The following is a 15,510-nucleotide window of genomic DNA, read 5'->3' as shown; positions in this document are numbered from 1 at the left end:
CTTTCACTTACAAACACTTAATAACATTGCAGGGAAAAAATGGTTCTCTTTGTATTTGCATTTTGTTTAAAAAAAAAAAAGAAATAATCTTGCAAAACGTGGATTTACTTGTAAATAGCCTTGATGCAAATAATAATCAAAAAGGAGCTTCTTGGTTTTTGTAATGAGAACAAGGGCAAATCACTATGATGTAGCTTCCCATATAGCAAAAAGCCTGTATAATGTATTTTGACATCTGACAATAAGAAAGATGAAGATGAAATAGCAACACAGAAAATAAGCAAAACATGTAATACAACTTTTATTATGACATTGACATTCATATGAGTGAGTGATTAAGTGAGTGAATATATTTGCCCTACAGAGTAATATGTATGGGTATTGTCCCCCGGGCCAATCATGGCTAGTTTCTAGGGGGGCCAATTTGGTCGCCAATCTGGCAGTATTTCCAGGTCAGATGGTTGAACCCAAATTCTAAACCCTAAACCCTAATGACCATCATGTCCGCTCATCTCTACTTACTAATACTTCCAATAAAATGGGATTGTTCACAGCACATGTATTATATCAATGCAAAATTACACATTTAAATATAGTTTTTAAAAATGTTGTGCTTCATTCAATTTTCATAAGTTAACACATCATGCCGTCTGTGTATTGGACACCAATCACAATGCAGAGATTATGCACGGTGTAAGATCCAACATTCATAATGTAATGAAGGTGAACCCGTTATTAAATGTACAGCGTCATGAAATTAATGGTGCTCTATAAATAAATAATTATTGTTACCAGCAGCTCATGGCTGCCACTAAAATTGTGTACTGCAAATTATATACAATGAAAAAATAAAGGCATAATGCAAAACTTTAATACATTTCATTCAAATGATTTAAAAAGTAACTAAACCAAAGAAGCACATTTTTATTAGAGAAATGAATAGAGCAGGTGATAATAGTGCATTTTATAATATACTTTATTAAGTAAAGCAGCTTCTCTGTAGCTTTTTCTGTTCTTCCCTCTGAAGTGAGAAGTCTATCTAAAAGCATTGATACTCCATCTACCAGGGAAATCATAAGACCGATGATTAACTATTTCCATACCTACATAATATTTCCCTTGATGATTATTCAGCTCTCTAAGGAGATTAGACTACCCCGGGACTGTCTGTAAAAAATAATCTACTTCGGCTGATCCTCTGTATAGATGGGAGAAATGTATATAAATTCAATTTATAGTGTAAGTTTTACCAATGTGGGTGTTATGGTAAGAAACACACCTACTAAAAGGATAAAAAAAAAAGTTAATTCAACCTAAAGGACACTGAGAAAGCAAGAAGATTCTCTGTAATGATAAAACAACATTGAACTAATCTTAATATCTAAAAGAAACCACGCAATGCCTAAAGGAGACTGGGCTTTTCGGACAGTTAGACTTATCAGGGCTGAGGGAAAGCTACATTGAGAAAAGCACTGAGATATTCTTATTGAAAACCTATACAAAAGTGCTTATACACATAAATAAACAAACAGAATTATAGAGATGTTATGTACAACCACTGTCAAACTATTAAACTATAATCCCATACAATGAATCCTGTAATAGAAAAACATGTTCCAGTGTCTGCATCACTGTTTTTTAACCATTTCATCATAAAAAAAAATAATAAAAAGTGATCAAAAGATCATACATTTCACTGTCTAGGGGAGTCCTGTAAAGTGTGGGGCAGCACTGTCTGGGGGAGCAGTATAGAGGATAGAAGGGTGTCAATGTCTGGGAAGAGTACTTTGTGTAGAAGCACTGTGGGGCCCTGTCCAGAGTCAGGTGTAGTCAGGCCTTGTATAGAGTGGAGCACTATCTGGGGGGAGCACTGTATAGAGGAGGTATTGTCTCTCAGAGCATTATTCTATGAAACAGCAAACAATGCAAAGAGTAGAGTGGATAGAAAAGTACATTCCTTAAAATAGGTTAAAGATCTTTGAAAAACAATCACACACAATAGCATGCGTTCCAGTTGAGTATTATTCCATTTTGTTGCCTCATCAGAACATGTTCACAGTGGATTCTATTCCATCTGTGATAGAGGCCTATTTAATGATTCAGTATCTTAAATTTTTCCAATTGTATACATGCAAGTACTTTGACTTTAGGAAATTACACAGTCTGTTCTCTACTACATCAAGTGTTTAAGGTTTTGTTCTTGTTTTTTCTTTGAACAAGATCTTTGTTTTATGTAGTAACCATTAGATAATTAAGACCATCTCCATTTCTTGCTGGTGTAAGAGTTAATGAACCAATTTCCTCTGAGGTTGAACTCGCAGCACTGGCATCTGTATCTGTAAAAGTAAACTCAAATCACATATTCTTTTAAATTAAAGGCCAAGGAGAATGATCTGAATTGGAAATACAAGACCGTTGATGAAAAATAGTCTATAATGTGTTAGTACATTTTGTTAATTGAATGAGAAAATGACAGTTATTGTGCACTGCAGAATGATCTCCTTGATCTTTAATGAAATGTTTTTTTAAGGTAAAATTATTATTGTCACATAATGTTGCAGACTGAAATTCAGAGGAAAATTAATTTTAATATAAAGAATAACTGTCAGTTGTAGAAATAATATATACTAATGGGAAGCATTTCAATAAAAAGTACGATCCAGCAACAATTCACCTAGAATTTCTGTCCTTGTGTTGCATATGATCTCTATTTCTACATTCAATTATCCAGTTCTTATTTACATAATGTCAAAATGATGAAAATATGGATTTAGCAACATTTAAAAAATACTTCCTATTACGTTGTAATACTAAAGACTATAAAGGCTCTTTAAAAATATTTAATTCTGCCAATTTCAGTAGATTCAGAAGCCCATTTAAAGTTTATGGGGCCTTCCAACTCTCCCCTGACTTATGTGGGCTAAGGACTAAGGATCAGACTACCTGATGATAAGTCACTGCCAGGGAAGTCTTTACGTCATGCTTGATGTCAAGTGAGCTGCCTTACAAGGTAGCTAAAAGAGGAGTGGTTTTCCTAATCCCATCCTGGAAAACTTTGCATATTTTCCCAGAAGCCCCCTAGTGGAACATCCATGGCTATAAGACTCCAAGTGACTACATGGTTGCCTTAATTGGCAGTCTCCTTGAGGAGAACTCCTGCTTCCTGACCCTAGTAACAAGCCTCTCACCCAGCCAAACCAGATCAATACACTGTACTGAGGAGACCCAATTAGGTTGAAACAGTGCTGTCTACAATTGGGAGTCTGTTCCTTCTGGAATAGATATACTGGTTTGGTTTTAATCCCGCATCATGTCAATAAGGCCTCTTGTAGGTCATGCTTGATGTCAAGGGGTCTGCCTTACAAGATAGTTAAAAGGGGCGTGTTTTTCTTATCCTATCCTGGAAATCAAGGATGATTGGACCAACAGCTGTCTAATGTGTGTGTTGGGCTTAAAGGGGCTGTCCACTTTAAGCACATTCCAGCAAATAATTGATATTGTTTGTGTAGTAAAAAGTTATAAAATTTCCGAATATACTGTCTGTATCAATTCCTCACTGTTTTCAAGATCAGAAGGTTCATCATTTACTTCGTGTAGATAAATACCGGTCCATGGTCATGTGATGTCACACAAGTGTGCGGCTCGTTATATCACACAATGTAATCAAAGCTTCATGATGCTAATGAGCCACACACCTGTGTGAGGTCACATGACCATGGACCTGTGTTTATCTGCAGGAAGTAATCATAGAAGCTTCCACTAGTGCAACAGCAAGCAGAGATCTAGTGAGGAATTGATACAGAAAGTATATTGGAAAATTTTAGAACTTTTCTTTACACAAACAATATCAATTATTTTCTGTAATGTGCTAAAAGTGGACAACCCTTGTGGATAAAGACTTTTTGTGTTTTTTTTCAGCAAGGAATTAGATGGTCTATATCCATGCCTTCAGAGTAAATATGTTCGTCCTCTGGATATAAACTACCATCATAGTTGCCTCCCCAATAAGAGCATGTGCATCAAGGGCCAAGACAAGCATACATGAGGATAGTGTGGATAGGAGGGATAGCATTTGGTCAACAGCTGTAACATATTCCTTGAACTGACTGAGACTGTTATCTGACAATGTAGCTTCTTGGCTTGTTCGCCTGAGTTTATTGATGTCCGATGATTTGGATAGCCACTTCATAAAGGCAGACCTTTAAGACCATACAAGCCTTTTAAATGTCCTTGACATCTGTTGTGTGAAGTTTTGTTTGAGAAACCACTTAATATAAAATCCTTCAAGCGAGACTGTTTTAAAGCATGTATTAAATAAGTCTCCACAACATGTGAGGGGGAACATAATAATAAGGGTTACTAAATAAATCTTTATATTTATGTCTCAGACAACTGCCAGCCAGCCTGCCTGCCTATGTTTAGATTTCTTTCCTGTCGAAACGTTCAGTGATGCTGTTCATCTAAGTGAAGCTGAGTGAAGTCATGTTGATATTTTTATTCTGTGTGTATCTGTGATCTATTCTTGTTACTGGGATGATTGCGGCATTAGTTTGACTGAGAATTTATACAGTACTTGAAGTGTGTTTCCGGCTAAACACAGAAAAATAATAAGAGAACTGGCCACAAAGTCAATGTAAATCTTCCCGACTTTAATCAATAATAATTCTCATCAATTATTCTCATGAATGAAATGTACCTAATTATGTTATCTCTTCCTAGAGCCATGAGAAGTATGCATACTTTATTGCAGCTGCACTGAAGGTAATGGTGACAAAAGACTATAAAGACTATACAGTCTTCAGGAAAGGATGTTGTACTGCTCCGTCCCTATAGATCAGAGAGTGATTTACAAGGTGATCCCATCCCCATCTACATTATAATGTTCTGTTGCAGAAAACTAGAAGTGTCATTCTGCAATATATCCTAGAGGTTAGTGCAAAAACTAGTATTTTAAGATATATGATTGTGTAGAATAACAGATTTAGGCTCTATATTTTAAAAATAAAAACCCAGTTTCAGCACCTTACAGAATATGGTGAAACAAAGAAATTATTTTCTGTACAAAAGGTTTTCATTTTTTAACTGTATTAAACCATAATAAAACCTTATTAAATATAATAATCATACCGGCCATAGTGTATTGTGAAAGCTGTAAAAAACAGAGCTCACAAGAAAATAATGAATATGTGTTTTTTGATCAATTTCACCATACTTGGAATTTTTTCAAGCTTCTCAGCAGATCAGTAAATAGTATATGATTGTCTATCCTATCTCTAAAAGGAAAAAAACATTTAAAAAAAAGCCATACTGACCTTCAAAGGCTGCATTATCAATACCTAACAATTTGTTTTGTTTGGGTCGGGTACATCTTAAAGAGCAACCTTGGAGCTCTTCAATTTGTTTTTGAATCTGGACAAAGCTGGGTCTCTGAGATGGATTTTGTGCCCAACATTTCAGCATAATGTCCCACCTAAATGAAAAATACATTGCAAATTTTATTCTTTCATACTAGTATAACATCAGCATATGTAACAGTATATTAAATAGTATATATTTTTTCATTTGCAAAATGATTGTTTCTTTCATTCACATATTTTATAACAAGTCAGAAGTTGATGACATTTGAAATAAAATGCACTTAATCTTAACTGGTTAGCAACCGCCTACCGTGTATTCACGGCGGCGGTCGGGTCCCGCTGTATGGAGAGGGCTCACGGGCTTCTCCACATTGCAGCAAAGACTTACCGGTAACAGCCGCGATCGGTGCTAGCACCGATCGCGGGTGTTATAACAGCAATCGCTGTCGGCAAAGCTGCCGGCAGCCTCAAAAATACGGCGGCGCATGGGCGCTGCCATCTTGCCGAGGATCAGCACTCTCCATGACGTCATTGGGGAGCGGCGATCCGTCTCCATGGTAGCCTCGGGTCTTCCGAAGACCCGAGGCTATTTCGTTTTAACACCTTCATTACAATGTGCTGATGAGGAGGAAAATCCCCATATACTGCCATACTGCTGTATGGCAGTATATGATAGGATCGATCAGACAACCTATGGTTAAAATACCCTAGGGAGTCTGAAAAATAGTAAAAAGAAAAATAAAAAAGTTTAAAAAAAATTATGATAAAAAAACCCTAAAAATTCAAAATGGGTTTCCCTAGAACTGACATAAATATAAATAAACAGTAAAAATCATAAACACATTAGGTGTCGACGTTTTTTCAATGCGTTTAACCCCGTAATGGAAAATAGCGCCCAAATTCGAAAATAGCACTTTTTTGCCATTTTGAAAAATATAAAAAAATCTATAAAAAGTGATCAAAAACAGCACCACCCACAGCTCCGTACAACAAAGTATAAAAAAGTCATAAGCGCCAGAAGAAAGCAAAATTAAAAAAAAAATTTCTACAGGAGGTTTTAATTTTTTTTAATGTATGGAAACATTATAAAACCTATACAAATATGGTATCCCCGTAATCGTACCAACCCAAAGAATAAAGTAGACTTGTCATTTGGGGCATCAGTGAAAGCCGTAATATCCAAGCCCACAAGAAAATGGCGCAAATGTGTTTTTTCACCATTTTCACTGCATTTGGAATTTTTTCCCCGCTTCCCAGTACAAGGCATGAAATATTCAATACCATCACTATGAAGTGCAATTTGTTACGCAGAAAAAAAGCCATCACACAGCTCTTTACGTGTAAAAATAAAAAAAGTTATATATTTTTGAAGGTGGGGAGTGAAAAATGGAAATGTTAAAACAGGAAAGGGCCTGGTCCTTAACCGGTTAATCTCCATTGCAAGTCAAAATAACCCTTTTTTTCTAAAGTAGTGGTGATTGCTGGTTGTTAACCACAGGTCTTTAATCTCACAATGTTCAACCATTTCAAGTGCAGTAATTTCCATCATTTAGGCAACCTGCACATGAACAATGCAAAAATCATGCAAGAACCATGAAGGAGAGATCAGCAGTGACCAGAGGAGCACATTAGGATCAGTGGAGTATGACTTCTACCCTCCAGAAAACTAAACTCATCTAACAAGTTTACAAAGTAGGCTAGTGATCTCCTTGACTATTTTACCAATATTTATTCTCCCTGAGAAGATGTGTAATTGCCTTCTACTAATTGATGATGGAAAGTGCATATGGGGCCCTTCTTGGAGTATGCTGACTTTTGTTAAGAAAACTGAGCTCTGTTTACATTGAGTCTACAAAACTTGTTCAATATACATATTTATATACAGGCGGTCCCCTACTTAAGAACACCTGACTTACATACAATCCCTAGTTACAAACGCACCTCTGGATGTTGGTAATTTACTGTACTTTAGCCTTAGGCTACAATAAACAGCTATAACAGTTATCACAGGTGTCTGTAATGAAGCTTTATTGTTACTCCTAGTTCTTATGACAACCCAACATTTTTAAAATCTAATTGTCACAGAGACAAAAAAAATCTGGCTGGGGTTACAATAATAAAGTATACGGTTCCGACTTGCATACAAACTCAACTTAAGAACAAGCCTACAGAACCTATCTTGTATCTTGTATCTTGTATGTCACTATACAGTGCCCACATTTTCCATAATGCATGCAAGTTTGGCCACACCTCATTCAAAGTGTTTTCTGTATTTTCAGGACTATAAAAATTGTAGACTCATACTAAAGGTATTCAAAACTGGTGTCCATTTGTTTTACTTTTCTTAGCTGCTTTTTTGTAGCCGTAATATAGCCTTAATTCTAACAGTCTGACTTCTGCACAACACAATTGATGGTCCCAACCCCATTTATAAGGCAAGAAATCCCACTTATTAAACCTGACAGGGCACACCTGTGATGTGAAAACCTTTTCTGGTAACTACCCCTTGAAGCTCAACAAGAGAGTGTCAAGAGTGTGCATAGAAGTAATCAAAGCAAAAGAACCTAGAATGTAAGACATTTTCAGCTGTTTCACACTTTTTTGTTAAGGATATAATTCCACATAAAACATAAGAAGATGTGTCCAAACTTTGGTCTGTAGTATATATATATATATATATATATATATATATATATATATATATATATATATATATATATATATATATCTATATTACAGTGCCCACGTTTCCCATGCATATCATAGTGCATGCATATCAGTCCTTGTCCTCACTACCTGACAAAAAAACAAAAGTGTAACTGCATTGTGCTTAGTAACTCCCTTTGATGGTTTAGTTGCTATTGTATTATTTCATTTCAGTGCAGTCCAGTAGCTTTCTACAAATGACCATTAGTCGTTCTGCCTCATTACAAATGCCTTGTGTATGTTTCTGTGTTTCCTCTTTAGAAGCCTTTAAATAATAAAGAAGTCACCGTTCTTTGTCCTTCAAGGAACAGGATGTAAATAAGATCACCTTACTAAGCAATACTTTGGCGATTTGAACAAAAACACAAATTTATACATGTATAGTTTTGTCATTATTATGCAGGTTTGTGTCCTCTGGGAGATTATACAGAAACAGTTTAGCAATTTGCATATGGACTATTTATAAAGTACAGACAGTTTAAATGTTGAAGTAGTTGTGGTGCATGACTATATCACACCTGCAGTCATACACAGACCCCCTTGCTGCTCTTTTGCTCCTAAAAAGGAAGCATTTATACAAGTGACATGTGGCATATTTCTAAGACATTATAAAAACTAGTGTCCAGTTCCAAATTTTGCATTTTAGTACAGTAGCTTGCTAGCTAGATATTACTTTCTTGTCTTTCTATTTTTGTACCAAAAAAAATACAGACAAATTACTAAGTAAAGACAGTACAAGTTGCAAATTAACCACTTAAAGTGGTGTCCTGAGGCAAAGAGATTTGGAAGCCACTGAAAGTTCTTTGGGTCATGAGCTACTTTGAACTCTAAGTTAAACCACAAACACTCTTGAAACTGGCATGTTATGGCAAGAAAAAATTACATATAAATCTGAGGTTAGCTATTTGAATACTGACTCTAAATCCTGTGATGTGTAAATATAAGATGATAAAAATCAAAGGCCGCCTTCCTTTCTAAGTAGATAAACTGATACAACTCTATTTTATACTGAAAAGCTGCAACTTTTGAAATACAGAGGGACACATTGTAACACGTGACTCTGACAAGTGTTTCCCAAAAGCCCAGACAGGAGTAAAAATACAAGCAACATAAAGTTCTGAGCTGTCTAGTAACGCAGTAGCCGGACGCTTTAATGAAGAGATGGATGGAGAATATGTTTAGGAAGCTGTCAGTGAGTGTGGTATTCTTAAATGTTAGTAAGCTATGTGACACTATGTTTAGTGACAAGGTCACAGTAAAGTTGGAAGGTTTTGGTATGCATGTGAAATGCGAGATGGTCAGTTGATCTGTTAATGGGAAAAATAGCCTTAAAGGAAAAAAAAAACAGTAAAAGACAAGTGTGTGCACAAGTCTAAATATACCATTCATGGAGTTGTCACACAGATTTTGCTACCGTTGAAATTAAATAAAATATAGCATATATATTAACCAAGCAAATACATAATACATTATTTCAACCTGTAATACTACAGCTAGTATAATAAGATAGCCAATGAGTAAATAGTAGTGTGTTATAAAATACAGAAACTACTAGAACATCTAGAGATCGTATTCTTATGTAATTGACTATCACAGAAATAACCTTTGCATCATCCCTGTCATGAGTGATTACATTCTTTCTAACGACTATGGCATTAAGAATATGTGGGCAGTCAGAGGTGACAAAATTATCACCATTTACTGCTATTTAATAATAAAATTTAAGAGGCAACACAGCCATGCGCAGATGACATGCACGCATCCTGCAATGTTCACATGGTCAGAGCCATTTAGCTATAATGCAATTTACTCCGTCAAAGATCTTATAGTTTATTTATAGTATGGCTTTCTATGTTTTTTTTAAAAAAACCAGTCAGTATCTGTAGATACATATGTATAATGTACAATTCTTTACTGATTACTTCATATATGATATTATTTATAAATCATTGCTTTGTGCATTATTATAATAGGTATTTAATTCTATATTGTTATGCCATTGTACTATGTCTCACTGACTGAAACGTAAATTTAACCACCTGCTACCTCTAATCTAAGATGTATTGTAGGGTTAGCCTTATTATCTGATACTGAACACCATGAAATAAACTTGTTTTTAATATCAATAACTCCCTTTAACTCCAACTACAGTATGTGCATTCACAATGTTTGTGCCCCATGTGTCATCGGGGTGTGAAGCCCTCTGAGACAGGAAAAAAGAATGGTACTCAGCATTCAAACCATAGAAAAACATGGGGACATTTGCTGGCTATTGAAGCAACAGATAGCACACATCTAATCCAATCCTATGCGAACATGAAAAATATGTATAACACGTGTGCCATCCATATTTGCTGATCAGGTTGCTTTTGCTTTGCTTATATTTGCTTATAGGTAAAACAATCATGTGATAAACATCTCTACATACACATTGAGCGAATCCGAGACACAGGTCCTTAATAAAGGACTATCGTTCATACCCACATCTGACTTCAAAATTTTCACTTGGATAAAAGATATACATCTCTTCATAAGGAAATTAAGGTGGCACAAGTATTTTAAAAGGCAAGAAATGAGAACCTGTAAAGAACTAGGCATACCGTCTGACTTATTGAGTGATGTAAGATTACTGTTCAGCTTAAGTAAAGAACCACAACCTGAGCTAGGGACCGGACCTTTTACTAACTTGAAGAACAAAAGCATCCAGATGCCACCAATTGGTGATGCCTCTCCGATTGACGTGTTCCTCAACCTGGTAACAGATGAACTAAAAAGCATCCAACACTGTCACCAGAGACATAACCTCACCAAAATAGAGATGCAGGCTTTAAGAAATTTAGAGAATAACAAAGAGGTAATTATAAAATCCTCGGACAAAGGGGGCAATACAGTGGTAATTGACATAGAAACATATAGGGGTTTATGTACAGATATTCTAAAAGACACTGCCAATTACGAGATTCTCGAAAGGGACCCCACATCAAAATATGCAGCAGAACTAAAAGACATCCTTACTCAGGCGAGGAGGGAAAACCTAATCAGTGAGGAGGAGTGGAAATTTCTGCTACCTAAATTCCCACGAAAAGCAACTTTCTATTGTTTACCAAAAGTGCATAAGGGCTTTAACCCTTTAAAAGGGAGGCCCATTGTATCTGGGATAGGGAGTTTGTCCCAAAACATTGGTATCTACCTTGACAGGATTCTGCGTCCGTTTGTCCTCTCCCTTCCATCTTACATACAAGATACTGCGGATCTTATACGCCGAATTGACGGGATTACAATTGAGGAGGGATGCATTCTTTGCTCTATTGATGTAGAAGCTTTATATTCATCGATTCCCCACACCTCGGGCCTAAAGGGAGTAAAGCATTTTCTGAAAACCAGAGGTAACCAGTTCACTCCTCACAACAAGTTTACCCTGGAACTTTTAAGATTCCTACTGACCCACAACTTCTTCCTCTTCGACTGCAAACACTACCACCAGCTCAGGGGCACGGCCATGGGCAATCCATGTGCACCAACTTATGCCAACTTGCTCCTGGGCTGGTGGGAGGAAACCATGATGTTCACCAAAGAAAGAGCACAAATGGTTGAGAGGATAGAGTTGTGGGTTAGATATATTGATGATATCCTGGTCATTTGGAGGGGGGATGAAGGATCTTTCCGAGACTTCGTGAAAGAATTGAACAATAATGAGATTAATCTGGGTTTCACCTTTGAGATCGGTGGAGGGACCCTCCCCTTCCTGGATCTAGAGATCAATAAGGAAACAAGTGGAGAAATTAACACAAAGGTTTATAGAAAACCTACCTCCACCAATGCACTCCTGAAATGGGAGAGTCACCATCCACTGCGTTTAAAAAGTGGGATACCCAGGGGTCAGTACTATAGATTGAGAAGGAACTGCTCAACCATTGAGGAGTTCAAAACTCAGGCTCAGGATCTCAGGATACGTTTCAGAGACAGAGGATATCCTGATCATGTCCTAAGACAAGCGTATCGAGCAGCTCTAAACAGGGACCGTAGAGAGTTGTTATTGAAGAAGGCAGGTACCCCGGACAATAAGATGAGAATAATCACCACATACGATAATGGGGCCAGAGAGGGCTCTAGGGTAATTCAAAAATATTGGAACATCCTGCTGATGGACCCTGATATCCAAGATGTTTTGAACGAGACCCCACAAATCACCTTTAGAAAAGGAAGATCCTTAAAGTATCGTCTGGTCCAAAGTCACTTCACAGCCCCTCGAAACACAACATGGCTGAACAAAAACACACCGATGGGGAATTTCAAATGCAGTGGCTGCATTGCCTGCCCCTATTTGCAAGTTAGTAAGTCCTTTATATCTACCAACACTGGACGGAATTACGCAATTAAACATTTCATCAATTGCAGAACGAGAGGGGTAGTTTACAAAATGACATGCAGATGCGGGATGGAGTATATTGGAAAGACAAATAGGGAATTGAGGAGGCGAATAGGAGAACATCTTTTGGATATTGACAAAAATAATGATACATCAATTGTGAGACATATAAATCAAAAACACGGAGGTGACAAATGGGCCATATAGATTTAGTGAAACAACCAATGAGAGGGGGTGACTGGGAGCAAATGACCCTGCAAAAGGAGTCATACTGGATTTTTGAGCTGCAAACAGTAAGCCCAAATGGACTAAATGAACAATTAAATTTTAAATGTTTTCTGTAAAAGCCTTTTCAGTAACCTGGGCCCTGAGTCTTTTTTTTGGGGGGGGGGATCTGGGAGATAGTTCAGCCAAATAAAACTCTTATAATCTTTGAATCGGCCATTCATGTAGTGGTATATGAATAATTAATTAACCATTACTGTCCGAGATCGGACAAAATTGTCCAATTTGGCTACACAGAATATTCAAATACCCCTTTATCAATACTATACTTCCAATATGTGGGAACTCTACACTACAACCTTAACGGAAGTGGGATATTTGTATTTTTATCACTTCAACAATTTGAGAATGAACTGCAAAATGGAATATTGAATAATTATGTTGTCCTGTATATACCGCGCTGATTAGATATTCCTTTCTACAGTAGGTCATGAAAAAGTAATGACCCACCTAATTTTATGTTTTACACTCCGTACGCTGACACTAAATGCCGAGGGATGTGGTTGTTCAAATAGAAAAAAGACTATCAGTACGCGTGCGCAAACATGCAAATAGGATGCGCCTCACGGGTAGACCACATAAACCCATAGTACGCAAGTGCAACCTCGCTACCCCAAAAATATGAGGATGCGTTCCACAGATGGACCGCACGGTCCTTTAATGCGCATGTGCGAGTCACGCTGAAAGGGTAAGGTGATTACTTTCGGTGCATCAACGACGCCAGAAGTGAGGGATAACGCGCGACACATTCTTAGAAATGGCGCGTATGTCATCCTCCCATGGCGTCCGGAAGACAACTGTCAGGTAAAATTATGTCCACCCTATAGGAGACAGATAGGTGTGGTCTATTGTGGATATAAGGAAAACCTTTTCAAAGAGCAAGTGCTCACTAGCCAGGTATACAAACCATGAAGACCTAGCCGCTCTGGGTTAATGCCTTTGGAAGGCCTGTGTGTCATCTATCTCCAGGATTCCAGGGTCTTCCCAGGGATGTTATTGCCCTCTTTCCTCCCCCTTGGAGTTTTCTGGTCCTAACTAGTCCCCTGATGATTCACGCTAATGGTGATGAAACGCGTTGGGAAGGGAAGGGCGGGGAGCACCTTTTTTAGGTTATACCTTTAGGGCAAGACAGTGCACTGCTTTAGGGATGGCATGGGTACCGTCCTTGTCAGGACGGGAGCAACTGGGGTGTTAGGGACCGCATAAGTGATTGAGGGCAAGTGTATACAAGTACCTCCCTCCTGGGTCTCTTATAGGGATATACATCCCGAAGCCTGTCACCCGAACTGGTAAGACTGCTCCATTTTTACTTTATTGTGTTTATTACTGTGCCTTATTGATGAAGTGCTTTATCAAATATTATATTAAAATTTAAGTTTTAACGTGGCCAGTCCTATGCTATTTTTGACACATCTGAAGGCCAGGACACTGTTAGTGGTATAAGTACCTAGATATTTGGCTTAATTGTGTGAAAACAATCATGTGACCCTTCAAGAGGCTGCAGCAAGTTAGTGAAATTATTTGACAGCCTCCCATTCTTTTTGCGGAAAAAGCTGACCATTTTTGCTGCCTCTCTCTCTGCTCACAATCTTCTGGCAGCAAGTGTCTGCATCTCAGTGTGAACTCCATGCAGGGGGTGTGGCTACAGATCCAAATCTTATCTGCACACAAAAATCCAAGATGGCTACCAACCTTTAGTGAGAAGTTACAGGGTCGTGTCTAGGATGAACTGTGTACAGCAGGACTGATAGAGAAAGGTTGGACATATATATGTGAAATGCTGAATTTTTGTTAATAACAGTGAATTAGAGAATGTGTTATTTTGTTATCATGATATGAAAACAAGTGTAACCATTGATTTAAATATCTGACATTCACACATGACCGGACATGGAAAGATTTGGAAGAGTTGTTAGTGTGACACACAGAATGGATATGACTGTGGTAGCATGTGTAATGGATGCTGGATGTCTCAGGGATGAACAAAGGCAGTGTGAGTCCCTGACAGAAACAGAGACTGTGTCCCCAAATTAGCCTGGTGTGTCCATAACACATTGAAATGCTAAGGACACCTGTTTCAAGCTGCAGCAGAACTCAGAGGGAAGGACACATAATAGCTTCCTCTGTTAGTGCACCAACTCTGAGTTATAGAGTTGGACTGTTCCGCCATGTATATGTTCTAGACATGTATTCTGTTGAACTCTTCTGTTTCACATACTATGTTTAACTCTATGGCCCTGATATATAAACTGGTGCAATTAGCCTTAGTGCAGTTTGTTTCACTAGTGTGCAGTAAGCGCCAGATAATCCAATAGTGGCTCTTAGTAAATCAGCAAACTCTGAGCAAACTCTGACTAAGCACTAACATGCTCTTTAAGGTACACTTTTTTCTAAAATGTTGGACAAAGTGTCGGACTGTGACACAAAAGTGGCGCAAACACTTCATAAATACATGTGCAGGCTCCAAAGATGTTGGGCCAGATTTTTCAGAAGTAGTGCAAATTGCACTAGGTGCAATATGTGCAGTTTGCCTCATGAATGTGCAGGGTGTACCACATTATTGAATACTTCAATATCTTCAATTATCTGGCACTGCTCAAAAAGTGTGCACCATCTTTTTTAGGAGCACCTTCAACATAGAGATTGCAACACAATTCTGTCAAGTCGCTGTAAATGTGTTGCAAACTCTGACTAAACACTAACACGTCCCTTTAGAAGCACATTTTTTCTGTCTTGTCGAACACAGTGCAACTGCGACTCAAAACTGGTGCAGACACTTCTTAAATACATGTG

The 15,510-nt window shown here is 37.6% G+C and overlaps 1 protein-coding gene across 2 annotated transcripts in view; it reads right to left on the bottom strand.

Annotated features, from left to right (window-relative positions):
* Positions 1-339: 339 nt before the first annotated feature.
* Positions 340-15,510, bottom strand: part of ROS1 (ROS proto-oncogene 1, receptor tyrosine kinase) — a 123,646-nt gene continuing 108,475 nt past the window's right edge. For both annotated transcript variants that reach the window (XM_072141714.1, XM_072141715.1), the window contains 2 exons: positions 5,313-5,470; positions 340-2,336 (listed from right to left, as the gene is read on the bottom strand). In XM_072141714.1, coding sequence (XP_071997815.1) covers positions 2,230-2,336; positions 5,313-5,470 — 265 coding nt within the window. In that variant the 3' untranslated portion in view covers positions 340-2,229. The remainder of the gene's footprint in view (positions 2,337-5,312; positions 5,471-15,510) is intronic.

This window comes from Engystomops pustulosus, chromosome 3, assembly GCF_040894005.1.
Source record: "Engystomops pustulosus chromosome 3, aEngPut4.maternal, whole genome shotgun sequence".
Taxonomy (NCBI): domain Eukaryota; kingdom Metazoa; phylum Chordata; class Amphibia; order Anura; family Leptodactylidae; genus Engystomops; species Engystomops pustulosus.
Note: the sequence above shows the minus strand (reverse complement) of the source record. Positions and strands in the feature narration are given on the sequence as shown.